The sequence below is a fragment of the Leptopilina heterotoma genome, unplaced genomic scaffold, assembly GCF_015476425.1.
Source record: "Leptopilina heterotoma isolate Lh14 unplaced genomic scaffold, ASM1547642v1 Lhet_166, whole genome shotgun sequence".
Taxonomy (NCBI): Eukaryota; Metazoa; Arthropoda; class Insecta; order Hymenoptera; family Figitidae; genus Leptopilina; species Leptopilina heterotoma.
Genome location: NW_025110882.1, coordinates 1604915 through 1623228, shown reverse-complemented (window position 1 = coordinate 1623228; position 18314 = coordinate 1604915). Strand labels below are relative to the sequence as shown.

The 18314-nt window shown below is 29.5% G+C and overlaps 4 protein-coding genes across 4 annotated transcripts in view; 3 read left to right on the top strand and 1 right to left on the bottom strand.

Annotated features, from left to right (window-relative positions):
* Positions 1–1866: 1866 nt before the first annotated feature.
* Positions 1867–7142, top strand: LOC122499217 (thyroid receptor-interacting protein 11). The gene is made up of 19 exons (XM_043607402.1): positions 1867–1921; positions 2115–2480; positions 2577–2707; positions 2775–2992; positions 3097–3257; positions 3321–3503; positions 3586–3662; positions 3734–3913; positions 4359–4669; positions 4753–4931; positions 5004–5282; positions 5330–5380; positions 5457–5688; positions 5768–5916; positions 5989–6090; positions 6156–6365; positions 6439–6621; positions 6704–6853; positions 6915–7142. Exons 1-19 carry the CDS (start codon positions 1916–1918, stop codon positions 7134–7136), a joined length of 3390 nt encoding a protein of 1129 aa, XP_043463337.1. The 5' UTR covers positions 1867–1915; the 3' UTR covers positions 7137–7142.
* Positions 7143–7303: 161 nt separating this feature from the next.
* LOC122499104 (probable serine/threonine-protein kinase kinX) lies at positions 7304–13350 on the bottom strand. The gene is made up of 7 exons (XM_043607191.1): positions 13102–13350; positions 12610–13025; positions 11983–12432; positions 10159–11900; positions 9292–10086; positions 7711–7910; positions 7304–7631 (listed from the first exon to the last, which is right to left on the bottom strand). The coding sequence occupies exons 2-7, from the start codon at positions 12983–12985 to the stop codon at positions 7475–7477; spliced, it is 3720 nt and encodes a 1239-aa protein (XP_043463126.1). The 5' UTR covers positions 12986–13025; positions 13102–13350; the 3' UTR covers positions 7304–7474.
* Positions 13351–14135: 785 nt separating this feature from the next.
* LOC122499233 (ubiquitin-related modifier 1) lies at positions 14136–15782 on the top strand. The gene is made up of 5 exons (XM_043607434.1): positions 14136–14316; positions 14425–14486; positions 14556–14637; positions 15215–15263; positions 15377–15782. The coding sequence occupies exons 1-5, from the start codon at positions 14273–14275 to the stop codon at positions 15443–15445; spliced, it is 306 nt and encodes a 101-aa protein (XP_043463369.1). The 5' UTR covers positions 14136–14272; the 3' UTR covers positions 15446–15782.
* Positions 14455–18314, top strand: part of LOC122499232 (phytanoyl-CoA dioxygenase domain-containing protein 1 homolog) — a 55678-nt gene continuing 51818 nt past the window's right edge. The window contains exons 1-2 of the mRNA XM_043607433.1: positions 14455–14486; positions 14556–14637. The gene's annotated coding sequence lies outside the window, so the exon portion shown is untranslated. The remainder of the gene's footprint in view (positions 14487–14555; positions 14638–18314) is intronic.

Sequence of the window (18314 nt, the reverse complement as noted above, 5' to 3'; positions counted from 1 at the left end):
TTCCCATAATATATTTTATTATTTTTATTGCTTTATTTTTGGGATTCAGAAAAATGTGTAAATATAATTTTATTGAATTATGTTTTAAAACTTGACTATTCAAGTTATCTCTTATTTAACAGGTTGTACAAGTACTCTGCCCATTTAATTTCTTTTCATTTATGTGTAAATTTATACACTACTAATACAAGTTGCGTGAACAATATTTTTTTGTAACAACAAAAAATTGTTTATTTTTTCAAAAATATATTCATTAAAATTTTTCTCTTTAAGGCTCTAAAGTTTAATAAAATAAGCCTTAAAAAAAAGAAAATAATCGAATTAACATTATTTCTGAAATAATGAATATATCTAAATATTTTTAGGTATGTTTAAAGGTATTTATTACATAACTGCGATAATGTTTTCCAAAAAGGTGACACTCGTTAATGTTGGTCCAAAGAAAATGATCAAAAATTATAATTTACTTAGAAGTTATACAAGAAAATAATAAAACATTCATTAAAAAAATATACAATTACTTTTCTTTTAATGAAAATCCTAAAAATTTTGTATTAAACTATATTATAACAGTTATCATTTTCTTGAAAAAAATTTGATAGAGACGAAGACAAGTTTTAGTGATTATTAAATGTAAAATAAAATAGTTGCGTCTAAAATGAAAATCAACAAATATTTAATTTAAATAATTATAAGTGTCGACAATATTTAATTAAAGTAAATATTATGCAAACGAAATTCAGTTCTGGGCCATTAAATAAAAATAAAGTACTTTTAAAGATAACTTATGCAGTTGTTAACATTAATTTTTCAGCTGACAATTATTCTTAACTATTTGAAATTAAGTAAACTTACCAATTTGTTGTTGCTGAAAAGTTTTGTATTGTCCAAACGGAACATGTGAATGAGTTGCTGCGGATATAATATCTCCAGATTGAAGAATAATAAAGTTTGTTAGAACTTCCTGCTCTATGTACATACACATAATGCTAAACTATATAATATTAAAATTTGTATTTATTTTTATTATTTTATAAATAATAAATGTATCGTTCTTTCTTTCTTTTGAGGTTTAAAAAGTTGGCGAATTTATTTTTTACCTTCAGGCGGTGTTTATATTCTTCGATAGTTGCGTTTGTGTTGAATAATGAGATAGAGAAATACAGACGTATTTCTATCCTTGTTACGCTCATTGCTCAACGTAAACACAGGGCTAAGGTTGTGTCCACAATGAGCAAGTAAATGTAACATCTGATTGATGCTAAAGTTGAGTACACAATAGACAAATATATCCTGACTCAACCTAAAGGCCAAAGCAGAATGAATACGGATACGGGAAAGAAAAGGACATAATTTCTGTCATTTTCTTTTGCATTTGTCAACTATTCTTCTTAAAGGTGCTTTTACACCTTTTACACACAAGTGTACAGATGCAAAGGTGTGATTATACCTTTATGAGAATATTTATGAAAACTATAATAAATTACGTTAATAAATATAATAATTATGAACATATAAATAATAAATAAGTATAAATTATAAAATTGCTGTTTCTTATATTATTATACAAATTCTAACTATAACTTACTATGCAAAAATATATTTTCAAATTAGGTAAATAATTAATAAATACCTATTTTAAAAAATGGTAAATTTTCGTTTTTCTCACACAGTCACTTGTTAATGTCACTCTCAATTCATGTTTGTATTTAATCTTCCGTAAATCCAAATAATTTTTACCATATTTTTAAGTTTGAATATATGCTTTCGACAATTTATATAAAAATATAATAAAAAATAACAATTATACACAAATTTTCAACATAATTTATAACTTGGAATTCTGGCTAAGGAACAAATTTGAATAAAATTTGTAAAAATAATATTAAACACAGACTTCTTTAGAAGGTAAAATATGAAGGTAAAATTCTTTATGGAAGTAATGACAATTTTAATAAAGATCCCTAATATTTATTCGTCTTAATTCAAAGAAATAGTGACGTTTTATTAAAATTTTTGTTTTATTTCTTATTTAAAATTATGATTAATATTAAAAACAAATAAATAAAGATTTTACGTTTAATAATTTAGTAATAATAAAATTTGGATTGCAGAAACGAAGACCTTTTGCTAAGATTCACTCTTATTTATTAGAGAATTCCCAGAGATCTCTACGCAATCAATCTTTATTTACAAAAAGTAAAAGTCAATGTGAATTGAAGCGGCATCGTTTACAGGGAGAAGGAAAAATTTCAAAGCAGAAAAAAAATATTACTTTAAAAAATGATGATTTTGATTCTTTAGAATCTCTCTTCGACTTGAGAAAGCCATTAACTTTACCAGAAATACAATCATCTCTATTAAACAATTATCCAACGACAGAGAAATTTATTAACTTGTCATTTGACTGTTCAAGTTTACGTCCTTTATTTTTGAATAATTGCATAACTTCTGAATTCGAACCAAATATTATTCCTGAGGTATAACTATCATTCAAAAATTATAATAAACATGCTCTGAATTTTTAGGACAAACGTAATCTAAAATTTAAATTATCAATCATTTGAATTAAACAGTCGAATCACTTGGATGCTTTAAATGAGAGTGTGAGAAAAATAAAAGTCTATGCAGAAGTACTAGAGAATGATGCAAGTTACTCTTTAAAATCCAGTGAAAATTCTTTCGTATTCACCTCAAACTCGTTGAAGTAAGTAAAAAAATGTTATGTTTTTGTGTAAGAACTAAGAATGAATATAAAAATTGAGAATTTTCAGAAAAATGGAAAGTAAAGAACAATCTGTTGACATACCTGAAGAATTGACAGAAAATGTTGAAAATTTTGAAGGAATAGAAGAAGCTCCGAAAACAATGAATGAAAACTCTGTGGAGAAATTGTCAGAGGCAATGGAGTTGGAAAAAAATGAGAATGAAGATTTAATAGAGCTCAAGATACTAGCACCAGAACATGCTATGCCTCAAAACTTGGGTGAAGGTACTGTTAAAATATTCTAGTTTGAAAATTGGCTATTTTCAAGTATTAAAAACTATTACTCCACTTTTAGAAATAAAAAATATTCTTTTCTATTATTGTAAAAGGGATTCCTATAAAACCCGGGCAGAATCGAGATTCAATTATGAGTGCTATTCCATTTACTGACTCAGCAGTCCTGAACGAGATGAATGGTGCATACGAGAATTGCGTTACTATCGAAGAAGAAATAGAACAATTAAAAAAAGAAATGCTTGAGCTTATCAATGTAAGTTTCAAATTCATCGAACATTTAAAGAAACATATTACATTGCTACATTGTTTTCGACAGAAATCTGACTTGTCTCAAGAAGATACACTCTTGTTATCGGAGAAGCAGGACAATATTAATACGAAATTAGCTCAACTTGACGAAATGACAAGGAAAGTCCAAAGAATAATAGGCCTCAGTGATCCATCCAGTTACACATTTGCAAAAATGTTCGAAATGCTACCTTATCCCCATAACAAAGAAGTAAATTCAATCAAATTTCATTAATTTTTAACCAGAAAATAAAAAATGATACATAATGAACATAAATTATGAAATTATTTAGCCTGAAGAAGAGAAATTCGTAGATATGTTAGAAGTTAATGAATTCGATGTACCGAAAACAGAGTATCCGGAAGACAAGTATATTTTAATTCAGAGTGATAAATAGTTTTGCCTGTAAAAAAATAATTAAACGATATGATTTTAATTAGATTACCGAGGGTTATTATTTGTGGCAATACCGAGGACTGTATTCCAAAGATAGTAGTCGCAGATAGTCAGTGCAAAAGACCGGGGACAACACATTTGGAGAATCTCACTGGGAAGTTAAGCGAATCCTTAATTATGCAAGAAAAATTGGTCAAAGAAAATGCCAAGCTCGAAGGTGGAAAGTATGTTGCTTTTTCACATTAGAGAAAGTATTTATTATCAATCATAAATTTTTAACTTGAAAATACTTTGTTACCAGTACTTTTTTTTATTATTCCAATATAATTTAATAAGTACTAAAATATGACAATCGAGTATCGTAAAAAACATTTGAAGATTGTAAATCACTCAAATATGTTGTTATGATAAGACTTTTGACATTTTTTTGTATTTATTTAGGTACTTTGTTTTTTTAAAATATCAATATAATTAAGAGGAAAAAATAATTTCTTGTACTTTATCACGTAATTTCTCAAGTGTGCAAATCTCAAATAGTATTTTCGAAAATATTAAAATATTGAAATTGAAATATTCATTTTTAAAAAATTTGGTTAAATGAAATTAATGTGTAATTTGTAAATGAAATTTTAAAGAATAATTAGAAGATAGTGGAAAATTTGTTTGAAGGTATAAATTGGAGGAGGCTATTTTGGAGAAAGACAATGCTGTAGACATTCTGCAACGCAAAGTATGTGGTCTGCAAGCTGAAATGCGAATAATCGTCAAAGAGAATAGTGAACTGAGTCGTCAACTGATCTGTCTGAATGACAAAATTGCTACACCATCCTGCTGCTACTCTTGTCCTGGAGGTAGTGTGTCGTCGCCCTTGTTGACAGCAGGTTTACCAGAAAACCCTTACAATAGTATAACCCAACTGAATGACAGAGCCTGTTACTGCAGATTTTGTCTCGAAGATCATGTTGGAGACTGCTTGACTGGTGAGAAAAATCTTTTTTTTATTAATATTTATCACTATCACTTGAAGTGCTATTCGTAAAGAATACTATGCTTTGTGTCAAAGGTGCATCAAGACTTTCTGGAGGCGGTGTAGATGAACATTTGGAAAACAACATATTAAGAGGAAACATGTCTTGTCTCTCTCCCTGCGATACAAAGGCTTCTGCCTCACCAAGGCCTTTGTCCAGAGGAACGTGTCCTGCTGAATTGAGTAACATTTATGGACAAAACACAAAGAATTTAGTAGGTTTTGCTGCTTTTTAAAATGTTTAATGAAAAAATAAAACTTGAAATCGGATGAAACTTTTGTTTCAGGAAGAGCAACTGGGCAATATAGAAAGTGAAGTTCGTACAATGCAAATGGAGCTAATAAATGTCCAGCGTGAAAGAAATCAATTGGATCAGCAACGAAAACTCTTCAAATGTGCAGGTCCTTGTGTCCCATGTTCTTGCAATCCAACTGCTGCCGAACCAATTTCTAAAGCTTTCCAATCACTAAATACTTGTGCTCCCTGTGCGCCCTGTGCGCCGAGCCTTCAAAATGGTGCAAATACACTTTTGCCTACTAAAGTAACTATTAAATTCAACAAGACATAATTATATTTTTTTCTACTTTGCTATCGATCACTTTTTCCCTGTAGATGAATCTTTCACAAGATGTAAACCAAGGTTGCAGTCTTAATAGTGTCCCAGTAAGTTTTTTCCATTTTCAAAGTTAGAGCACATGTTTATAATAATTAATAATGAGATTATTTATTGTCGACAAAGAGTGTGAGTCAATGCAATCAACAGCAGTTACGCGACTTAAAGGAACAATACGCTCGTCTCCAAGACGATTACAAAAGTAAACTTTGTGAAGTCTCTTGTCTTCGTTCGGATGCAGAAAAAATGAAACAAGAGACCCGAGACATAAAAGAAGAAAAAGCTAAAACAGAAAATAAATTGATTGACTTGCAAGAAAGGTTAAAGGTTCTAGAAATTGAAAAAAACAAACTGAGCGGTATGCACGACATGAAAATAGCGTTAATTTTCTCGTAAATTTTTGCATTATTAAAAATAATACAAGTTTTTGAATGCAGGTAATAAAGAGCAAATGATTGAACAAGAACAGGCGCTCATAGTGGCGAAACAGAGATTCAGAGATGCTCAAGATGAACTTGACGAATTACGATCTTTAACGCAAGATCAATCTGCTCAACTTGAAGATTATCGAAATAAATATCTAATGGTTTGTTTGACAATTTCATACTTTTGAGTCAATGCGATTGCAGTATGCGATTACATATTAAATAATCTTTAGGCTCAGCAAAAAGTTGAAGAGCAGAGACATCAACTTGACCTTATGGAATTGGATAACGTTAGAATGAATGAAAATGTAACTTTAGAAATCGGACGCGTTAAGGTATTGACATTAAAAAATCAAATATTTTAAAAAAATACATATGCCATGAAATAATATATTTCTAGAATCAGTTTCAAGACAAACTTGCTGAATTAGCGCCCTTGCCTGACATTCTAAAGCAAACTCAATTGAAACTGCAAGAATCTCAGCAATTGCGTCAAATATCCGAGAGACATTGTGATGATTTGTCTAGAGAAATTTTTGATTACAAAGATAAAATAGAAAGCATTCAGAAGGAGATGGACATACTTCGCAGTGAAAATATTACTCTACAAGTAAGAATAAAAAATACAAGATTAAAATAAAAATTCTTTAAATTAATATTTGTCAACTATTTTTTTTTTCTAGGGAGATTGTGGTGAAGGGTCAGGAAAATGTGACGAATTGGAAAAGAAAAATAGCGAATTAAGAACAGAAAATGATCGTCTCAAAAATTCTTTAGTTAGATTTGAAGAACAGGAAACTCAACTTAAAAAGTGTATTGATGAAAAATTACACGAAGTCGCTCAATTAACATCTTTACTGGAACAGGTAATTAATTTTTCTAAAATACATAATAGTTTTACTTGCAAAAACTAACAAAATTGTATGTTTTTATTTAATATTCAATTAGGTAAGAGAAGATTCAGCAAGGCAAGTGTCGAGAACTAAAGAAAGAAGTGAAATGATGAGAAAAACGATGCAAAACCAAATATCGGAAATGGAAAGACAACTTGCCCAATGTCGAGCAACAGCAAGAGCTGCACAGAAGGACAGAGACGAGGTACACAGTTGTTGATTCTGTAATTATATTAATTAGTTTTCTAATATTCTCCTGTAAACAGATCAGACAGAAGATGCAGGGTCAAATCAATAACTTGAATGAAGCCTTTAAACATGCTCAGGGACGCATTACGTCGTTGCAGGGCCACGTAAATTACTTGAAAACTTCTTATAGTAATATCTTTAGTGCACAAGGCCAAGGAGAGGCGGCTCCAGTCACATTCTCGCCTGGCGAACCACAAACTACTGGTCAAGGGTTCGATTCCTGCGATTGCAATTATTAATATTTTCAAAATTAATTTATTTTCAAAGAAAAAGTCACTCTAGTTGCACATTATAACAAAGAGTTATAAAATTTTAGTTCACTATGAAATTTTCAAATTCCAGTGTCTTTAGCAAATTTGTACGAATTATTTTTTTAAATACACACATAACAAAGTACTCTTCAAAGTAGAATACATACATGTGTACGCTTTATTAATAAATTCACCATTACTTACTACATATAATTGCGATAAACGAATAGAACTAAAAGAAATTAAATTTACTTTTATAATAATTTGCATAAAAAAATGAAAGCCTTTTATATACATAAAAAAATGCGCGCAACAAAAAATTGAATTTAATTATTATCTGCGGACTTCAGCATGTTGAGCTTATCCAGTAGGGCATCGGAACGCGAGCGAACTCTTTCCATTTCAATACGAAAAAATTCTAATTGGGCTTCAATTTCGGCAGTCACTTCAGTTCGTCGAGAGCAAGTGTCGCAACACCTGTTTCTTAAAAAAGATAGACCCCGAAATTACTCGAAATTAACGGAAATGTCTTTTAGGCAGTCTTGAATATTTAGGAACTTACTTTTCCATCGACTGATTCTGGCTTGAGTAGGAAGCTCGTGGTGAACAGGGAGTCACGATAATCTCTGGTTTACAATCTCGACCAGCAATGTTTGGTTTACTGATATTCGCAGGATTTGGAGTTCGACAGTCTCCACATCCCTTCAATAAATCCATTAAAAGAGTTCGCACTTTTTTACCACTGAGTCTTCTTTTTTGAGCCTAAAAAATAATTCAACATTAAATAAAGGTAAATAACAGTTTATTGGATTCAAATTCCAATTTCTACAATGTCTGGATGAAAAGGTCGTAAATTGTACGATATAGTTTGGATAATTTTAGAGAAATTACAAATAATCGCAGAAATTTAATTATTTTCAAAAATTTTCCACAATTCAATAATTTTCAATATCTACTATTTTCATCATCAAATTTAATAAAATTCTCGAAAAAATTCTTAAAAATTTTATTCAAATTCGTCAAAAGAATTCAGTTATTTATTCAGTTAAAATTTTAGATTATAATGGAATTTTAAAAGCATTAGAGCGTAAATTTTTGGAAATAATTGAATTCTGAAAAGATTTCGGATTAAAATCTTTGAAAATTTATTTTTCATATTTTTAACTAACAATTCTGTCGAATTAATTTTTTTTTTGAGAACCTTTTTTTGAAATTATTTAAAGTTTTTAATTTCTAATATAAATTTAATTGAAGAATTACGAATAATTGAAATTTTGTAAAATTGAATTGTAAACAAATGAATTTGAAAATTCTTAAAGAACTTTTTCAAAAATTATTAATAATAATGCATTTATAGAAGATGTTTAGTTAAAAAGTCGAAAAAAAATTTAATTTTGTAAAAGTTACAAATTATTGCAAAAATTTAATTATTTTCAAGAGTAAATTAAATATTCTTTAAAAGTATGTAATAAAATTCTTCTTAATAATTCAACAATTATTTTCACAAATAATAAAACTGATCGCAAAATTTCAATTATTAATACAATTTTAATCAAATTTCTCGAAAAATGTAATTATTCTTAAAAATTTTATTAAAATTCGTTGATAGAATTCAATTATTTGAAAATTTGTTGATAACGATTCTTTATGGGAATTGAATTTTCTAATAAGAATTGATTTAAAAATTAATTTCAGTTAAAATTTCAGATAATAATAATTGAATATTAAAAGCAATATGAATTTTTAGGCACAATTGAATTTTGAAGTTAATGTTTTTGAAAAAGTATAATTGAATTTTTTAAATATTATTTTAAGTTTTTATTTTCTAATATTTAGTTAATTGAAGAATTTACGAATAATTGAAATTTCGTAAAATGGAATATTGTAAACAAATGGATTTGAAAACTGTCAAAGAACTTTTTCGAAAATTATTAAAAATAATCAATTTAAAGAAGAATTTTAGTTAATTATTTTTGTAAATAATAATTGAATTATAAATGATTTTATCACTCGGTCATCTTTAATTATTATAAAACATGAAGAAATCGATCATTATCGTTATCGTTATCTTCACGTTTTATAGTTATGAAAAATTTAATTTATAGTTTTAAGTAAAATGTAATTACAAAAAAAAAGCAATTACCTCCATTTGTTCAAGCGACTGTCGCGTAGAATTAAAATGATCTTCATTTTGATTGGTGAAATTTCGATCCTGACAGCAGCCACTTGAGGGATGATCTCTGCATTCGGAATGCAAGGCAATATTTTTAGCATTACAGGAATGTGACAATTCTTTAGATGAATGACACTGTCTTGAAAGATGATGGAAATCCTCCCCTTTGTCATAAGAGGATTGACAGTGACCCGTTTTATGTTTGAAAGCATCTTCGCTTTCAGTTTTCGAACAGTGACTTGAATGATTTAAGCACTGATTCTCCATTGGAAACTTATTCGAGTCACCAGAGAAGGAATGTCTCCGATAATTCTCAGAGCACCCTTGCACTCTGTTGTAGGAATGGCAGTCGCATCTCTTTACACTGTTGATGCAATTACATCGTCCACAATCCAGATCAGAGTGGCCAGAATGGTAGGCATGTTTTTGTTCCTCCATTAAATGCTTACATCCTGACCAGGATAATCGATGAGGGCGAGAACCACAGTTGTCATCGGCGATCAGCGAACTTCTTCTACAATATGATTGATTGTTCATTTCTGCAGAGTACTTTGGAGTGCTATTATCAGAGAAATAAGAATACTTGGAAACGTTTGAATCATTGAAATGCGATTGCGGTTTTAACTTCTTGTTAAAAGAAGTAGATGTGATGTAACTGTTATTTAATGAATTTGTTTGCGGAGTCTTTTGCCAGCAAAAGCTTGACTTTAGATCTGCTGATTTTCCAGACGAATTGAATTCCTCTTCCGTAGAATCTACATTAATCTGAAAACAGTAAAATATATTTAAGAAATTGAATTACTTTCAAGTAGTGTTAATTATAAATTGAATGTGTACCTCTTTGCCCCAGATGTTGATCGTTCCATTTACTTCAGTCATTCTAACTTCTAAATTCCCTAAAAGGTACGGTCCGCATTCTCGTACAATTCCTTTGCTCGGAATTTTTCCAGTCTCTTCTGCTTGAATGAGAAAACTACGCTCCTTACTGTTTTCCTCGTCCTGATAAACGTAGTACTTTAAATTATCTCCTAAATCTTTTTTCGCCGGATCTTCTTCCCCTTCAACTTCCTCCTCCTTCTCTGCTCCGTCGCCGTTCTTTCTATTCTCTGAATAATTTTCATTTTGAGAAGATAATCCGTTCATTTGAGACGTTTCGTTACTGGAATCTTGGTTTATTTTCTTTCGTGCGGATATGGAAGTGTGAGGTATTTTAAACGGCTGTTCAATAGTGGGAGCTCCAAGCATTTCAGCAGCTTTACGTTTCTTGGAATTTAGTGGAGTGCCAGAAGACGATGGACCTTCGGAAAATGCTGCTGCTGCTTGATCTTGTGTGAATGAACTATCGGCATTCCATTTCTTCTGAGTTATATTTGAAAGCGTTCGAAGAATTCGAGACGAAGTAATAAAAGCTTGCGAAAGAGTGTGTGGTGGTTGCTTGGAGGTTTTTTCAAAAACAGTGCTGTCATCAGAATTCACAGCTTTTCTTACATCGGGCGGTGCAATAGAAATTGAAGGACTGAATCCACTTTCTGTCCACTGTTGAATCGAACTGGCTGCAGAGGTAGCAGTTGACGAAAGATTTTTATCCTTTTTTTCCATCTCATTAAGATTTTGTGAATCTAAATTTTCAAATCTTTCTGTTTGAATGGATGCAGATTTTGTTTCGCGATTCTGGTATTCTTCGTACTTTTTTAACATTTTCTTTAAACTATCGAGTTCTTGTCTCATAGCAAGATTTTCCTGTAATGTTTTCTGATACGCAACTTTTAAACTCTCAAATTGTGTGTTTCTTTCAGTGAGGGTTACTTGTAATTTTTTAAACTCAGAATTATCTACTTTAATTGTTTCAGTTGCTTGATTAATCATTTTAATGTGATTTTTATCTTTGTACACGCTAATTTCATCGTGGAAATTAGATTTAATACTTTTTATTTTTATTGAATCGGAGGTATTAACACAACTCTGCTTTGAAACAATTGTATCACATGAAGTTTTCTCGGGTGATATCAGACAAATTTCATTTGATTTTACTTCTGCGTCATCATCATCCTCTTCTTCATCATTGTTACCACTATCTTCTTCATCATCACGTTCCTCACGACCTCTGCCACAATCTTCAACGTAAACATCATTTTCTTCGTCTACTTGAGAAGTTCCTCGCATGTACTCTTCATAACTCAATGTTCTGAGATTTATAACATTTTTCGAAAGTTCATTGCCATTAAGTTGCTCATTTGTTTGACGTGCGGATACTTCATCTTCTTTTATGATTGGAGTACAAGTAATTTCCGATTCTTCATCGAAATCAATAATTCCATTAATTTTCTTATAATTATTACTTTGCTTCTTGATGTGAGAATGTTCTACTTCCATAGGAATATGCATATCAGTGGAGATTCCCTTTGAGGGTAATTTTAGAGATTCACGTTTCTCAACATTTTCCACAGCCTTTAATGTAGCATACTTTGGAACTTTGTTTTCGTCCAGTTCATCCTGTTCTAATTTTTGTATAACGTTTTTAGCATATTCTTTAATTTGTTTTCCACCTGCAGCTTGTTTGCAATTATCTTCCTTGAAATCTAAAAAAATTAAAAACTCAACATTAAAGTAATAATGTTTAAAAAATATTAAAAATTAGTAAAAGTAATTAATTATATTTACCTTTAACTTTAGCTTGACTTTGAACATTATAAACTCTTCCCTGCTCTTTCATATTTTGAATGTAGCGCTTGACTTTGCTCTCACTGTTTTCGTACTTATCAATTACTTGGTACGGTTTAGAATTTAATGCATAAGAACTGTAGACATTTGGTTTGAATATAGGCTGATCTTCATAGTAAGGATGACGGGAAAAATTTTGCCTTCGACTATAACGAGCATCTGTTGCTGTTAAATCTTGCAAAGATAAACTCCTCTCTTTGTAATATTGTTTCAAATTGTTTTTATGGCGAAGTACAAAATCATCAGAAGCTCTTTCGAATCGGTCTTGTTCAAAATCATCTGAATCTCTATCGAAACACTCTCTATTATACCCTCCACGGTCATCCTCGTCCTCATCGTCTTCATCATCATCCTCATCTTCCTCATCATCATCATCGTCGTCATTAATTTCTGTAAATCATTCGTTATTACATAAAATTTAACTTTACTAATTAAAAAAAGAAAAAAAGTTTGTTTAAAGAAACTGCTGAATAAAGGTTATAAAAATGAAAGAGACTATTGAGCACACTTTTACAATAAAATTATTATGTTTAAATATAAATTATAATTTACTTAAAGTTTCTATACCTTCTGAATCATAATCTCCTTCTTCTTCATCAATATCATCGAAATTGCGCTCGGTATCTGCTGTAGATGAAACGACGTATATACTTTCGTTATCGTCGTTGTCCTGGTCTTCACTTGGTTCTGGACTTTGAGAGCGACTTTTTTCCATAGGAACATCATTCATTCTTTGATTGTAATTTGTAGTTGAATTATTAGGCTTTGTGGAATTAGAAATGGTACTGTAAGTTGGCATTTCCTCATCTTCCAACATTGAAATGTCAGAGTCTCTTTTTGCTTCATTTACAGAGACATCAGTAACATCATTTTCCTCACCTAATGGCTTTGGCAGTGGTATCTCTGATGGAGGCTTCTCCACTATTTCATTTGTTTCAGACATAATGATTTCCTTAATTATTTTAGATCACTTATTAAAGAATCTACGAGAATGATGAAAAACATATAAATTCGTGAAAAAAAACACAATGAATAAAAATATTAAATTACTGAAAATACCGATCGCGCGCTATTCTCCGCACTCGACATATAAACCATTTCAGCCATTGTGCAATTCCAATTCCGGTGTTCCGCTTAAGCGGAATTATGAGCACGATGAGCACAATCAATTTCATTTGCCGTTTTAGAAATTCTACATATTTTATTGCTTAAACTTTAAGCAAGAAGCATTTTTGGTATTAAATTATATAATTTTAAAATAATTTCAATTAATTACTTTCAATATTATCATAGAAATAATTTATTTTTTGTCAACTTTTATTACATGTGCATAAGTTATAAGTATACGTATAGCGGCCGGCATTAGGTTGTTTCTACAATGGACGCGACGTGTAGTTTCATCGATTTTTTGAAGCTGTGGTCTGCATACATTCTAGAATAAAACGGTAGTGGAAACAATCTTTATTTAAATCATGTTTTAATGATAGTTTTGTCATATGTATTATAAAACAATAATTTCACTTGAAAGTTTCATGTTTTGGGTGTATTATTCTGGAATCACCTTAAAGGTGACGTTTCATGCCACTAGGAACTTCCGATTCAATGGAAATCATTCTAATTGGCTAAATATTTTCCGTTTCACGATGCCATGTGACTGCACCTTTACGCTTGAGCAATAAGTATAACAACAAGGACAGAAGTATATGAAAACGCAAAAACGTTCGTTAAAACCGTTAAAACGCAAGCATATAAACACAGCCTGAAAGCGTTGGTGGAAGCAGGAATCATGAAACTGATAAAGATAGAGATATGTTTTCATCTTTCTCACTCACATGGTGTCTGAAGCGGTTCTTTACATAATATAGTAATATAGACAGAAACTGTCTATGTCCTATTCTTTCTTGTGCTCATTCACGTATTCGTATTCATTATTTCATTTTGCATTAGCCCTTATGGAGCGTTCACAACGCGGCTGCCTGCGCAAGCAGTCGAGCTGTGATCGCACCATTAGTTCAGGCGCAACACGTAGCACGAAACGAAGGAACCTTTATGGTTAAATCTTCATTAATTGTTTAACCATGGTTTAACCTGTACAACAATATCAACAATGTCAACTACAACAAGTAAGTGTGCAGGTGGTGTGTAGAAATAAATAACGAATGACATGTTTTTCTGATTTTGTCAGTCACTGGATTCACATTTATTCAATAAAATAAAATATTTAAAAGATATGTGTTCAAATAATGAAAATCTTCGACTGAATCTTGAGTTTGGGTAAAAACATTAGTAATAATAATTCATCGAACAATTATATTCATTTATTCATTTATAAATGAAATTCCTTGTTGATAATAAAAAATTGATTTGTTGAAAATATTTCAGAGGCGGTGCTGAATTCTTATTTGATAAAAAGAAATATGTAATAGACTTACCTGGTTCTGAATGTAAGTATCATTATTCTTCTACATTTTAATTAAAAATTGTATGACATTCTAATTGTTTGACATGTAAAGGGACTTTAAAACTTTTGCTAACATGGATCAGAGATAACCTCTTGAAGGAAAGAACAGAATTATTTATGCAAGACGATACAGTGTAAGTTTGACAAAAAGTTTATTATTTAATCTATTTATATTATACATATAATACAATAAGTTGGAGTAAAAGAAACATTACCGATATTTACCGACAAACATTATAGATGAAAATATTTGAATTTAAAGTTTAAAAAAATAGCATATAATTGGAACCAAATGAAAAATTATTTTTAATTTAGTACTGACACAAAATCATGGATTTAAAGAAATTTGAGCAGATATTACAATCTTGCTATATGTATGCATAAAAGAGTCGAGTTTGTCGATTGGAAAAGAGGGTGTTGCTTTGATGGCTGCTTTATTATTGTTAGATGTAGTGCGCGTGTCACAGATTTTGTGATAAAAAGCGCGGCTTATTCTTACAGCCAGTTACCACAAATTTCACGCATTTTTCGTCGATTAATTAACGATTCACCAATAGTGACAATAAATACTTAATCTCAATTCCTTTAAAAATGTAGGGTTTTTTTTTTAAATAATAAGTGAATATCAGTATAATAAAGAAATTTACATAGTTGAAATGCTCACATTTAACAGCATCAGATTAATAGTCTATGTAAATAATTAACTTACAGAAGGCCAGGAATTTTAGTTCTAGTAAATGATGCTGATTGGGAATTATTGGTAAGATAAATTATCAATTGTTAAAATGTAAAACATTATCAATCTATCTATTAATTTTAAAGTGGTTGTTAGGCACACCCTAGATGTAGTTGAGATGTTATATTATTTTTCAGGGCCAAGCTGAATATAAGCTTCAACAGAATGACACTATTCTTTTCATATCGACGCTGCATGGAGGTTAACACTTATTTTATAATTAAATAAATCTTGGCAAATGAATCTTCTACGCTTAAAAACAAAACTTGTATCAGGATAAACTGATCCATAGTATATAGGTTTCCATCATTTTCAAAAACTTTCATTTATCGACATTTCAAATTTTATCGTTTAGTGAAATATAGAAGTCAAAATATTAATATAGTTTAGTTTAGGTAAAATAGAAAATGAACAATTATTATTTTTTCAAGAAATAGTACAACTAAATTTTCGATGATATATTATTTTATGTATGTAAAAGTTTATTGGTTTAAGATTTATTATTTTCCACTGATCAAGTTGAATCTAATATTTTAATATTTTTATAAAATAATAAAAGCACTTGAATGAGAATTGAACTCTTAAGAGTTAAAAATAATTAATTACAAAAAACCTTACTCTCATAAGTGTCTACTGTTTTTTTTTTTGCAATTGATGCAACTATTTCGTATAAGAAAGTCAATTAATGGCGTATTCAAAACTTGACGCAATTTAAAAATTTTGATAGTATAAAATATCTATAAATTTTCTTTACGACATATATAAAATATTAGCGAAAAAGAGAATTCAAACTGTTGCTTAATTTTGGAAAATTTATAAAAGTTATTTTTGTCAATGTTTTGATAATGTTGTACATATATATATAGTTTTCTCTACAATCGATTGAAATATTTTTATATATTAAGCTCAACAAATATAATCCTATCGGATATTTGAACTACAGCCCTCCTTGAAAAGAGGATATAAATTTCACAAAGATCATATTTTTGACATTTAACAATTTTTTATTGACAAAATTTTTATTTCGTTTAAATTCATATATAATTTTATAACTACACAGGAAAAAAAAGTCTGACTCCGTTTACACCTTAAATTCAGCCCATGTATTTCACATAAGTCTGTCCTTGTTTAACGGGGCTGACTCCGTTTACATCATAAATTCAGCCTCAAAAAGAGGCTGAAAGTAAAACTTTTTTTTTAGTGTGTATTATACATGTACACACAATTGATACTTTAAAGGTTTAAAATGTTAGTTGTTGGAATAAATTATTATAAAATATTATAATATTATATCTTTAAAATCTATTGCATACTATAAAATAACGTAAAGAATTGAAAATAATAACAATTAACTTTTTTTCTTGCGTAATATTCATAATATTCTCTACTAAAGTAGAGGAAAGACAAAATTTTACATTGAGATGAAATCGCCTCTTCCTTTCCCACCGAATTAAAGTTTTCCGTCGCACTAACGGTTGTTTCACTTTGAAACGTGGGTATAATTTTTGTTATCTCGCGGCCCGCGAGACACGAAATATAAAATAATAAAGACCAGGAAATCATGGGGCTAGGTGCATTGGCCAAAAGTTTTACCTATTATGCAAAAACTGTTTTACGCTAATGCGTCTTTTCAACTTTTAACGGCAAACCTATTATTAATTTTACTTTGTTTCCTTCTTCATTTTTGTCTTTAAGATTACAACCTTATTTTCATTCTTTTTTTATCTTTTTTTATTAGTTTTTCACAATAATTGAAGACGCTGGCCATCAGCATAAAACGTCAAGTTTTATGAGCCATAGCATATAGTTGAGTTAGGCAACATCATGTTTTTTGGTCCATTGTAGGTTTACTTTACAAGAATCTCTTGTATTTACATATAAATAAAATGTATAACTTTTTATTTAAAATAACCTATTTGGCACGACTAAAAATATCTTTAGCTTCTGCATTTTACAATTATCAATTATTTCGCTTTTTTGTTTTTTCAATTATTTCAAATTTATTGATTAAATAATGTCAGTTAAGAGATGCTACAAGGATTTTATCTCTATATAGAATAATATTTAACAGTTTCTTGAATGAAAATTTACTTTGTATTAAAAATGCGAACTGTTTTTAATTTTTACTGACAAAATTTAAACTTATTCTTTACATAAAGTGACAAGAAAATAGTCTTTAAAAATTATTTGTTTAAACTTTTTTAGTTTCTGTAAAATTTATCTAATTGATTTCGAGTCGTAGGAAAAACCTTTATACTCCCTTCTGATGCAGTATCGATCATTTTAGCGTTTCACGCTTATTTTTCTGGAATAGGAAAAACTTTTTTCATTTTCCCTACATAAGATGCCGAGCTGTTTCCATGTCACAAATTGTTTAACCTTTTTTACAATTTCTCAGAGTATTGAAAACGAGAGAAAAATGACACCAAAAGTTATCTTCAAGTTCCTTTATTAGATTTTGGTTGTTTTTCTACTGATGATGTAAAAATAATTACCTTAATAAATATGGAGCAAAAAAATGAATTTGTCAAACAAAATTTCTCTTGTGCTTAATGCTTATTTTGAGTATATTCGATGAAAATGAAATGAAAACCTATATAGTCTTATTATAGATTCTGAGACTTTTATAGTGTTGCAATAAAAAGTTTAAAATAAAACTCTTAGAAATAAAAAATAATAAAAACAAAAAAGTAATTATCGCCTACCAGTTTTAATTGCTTTCATTGTAAATCTGAGGAATATCTATTACTATTACTAGATTTAATAGTTTAGGTATACAAATGAGTGATTTCGATCATCAATTTAGATCACTATATGATGACAAGGTAAATGATGCACAGTTTTGTTCTAAATAAATACTCAAGTTTTATCTCATTTAATTTAAAAGCAAACTAAAAGTTGTGACTTTTCACCTAAAATTTTTATAAGTTAACTGATCTTTCTATCTTATTCTCTTTTCCGTTAACTATAAAGTCATATATAACCTCTCAGTGCGACGAGTCTCAAGTTTATAGCTCTTTTATGTGAATTTTTATCGTTGTGTAAACTATGCCATACCAGTTCTCCTCGTATCAT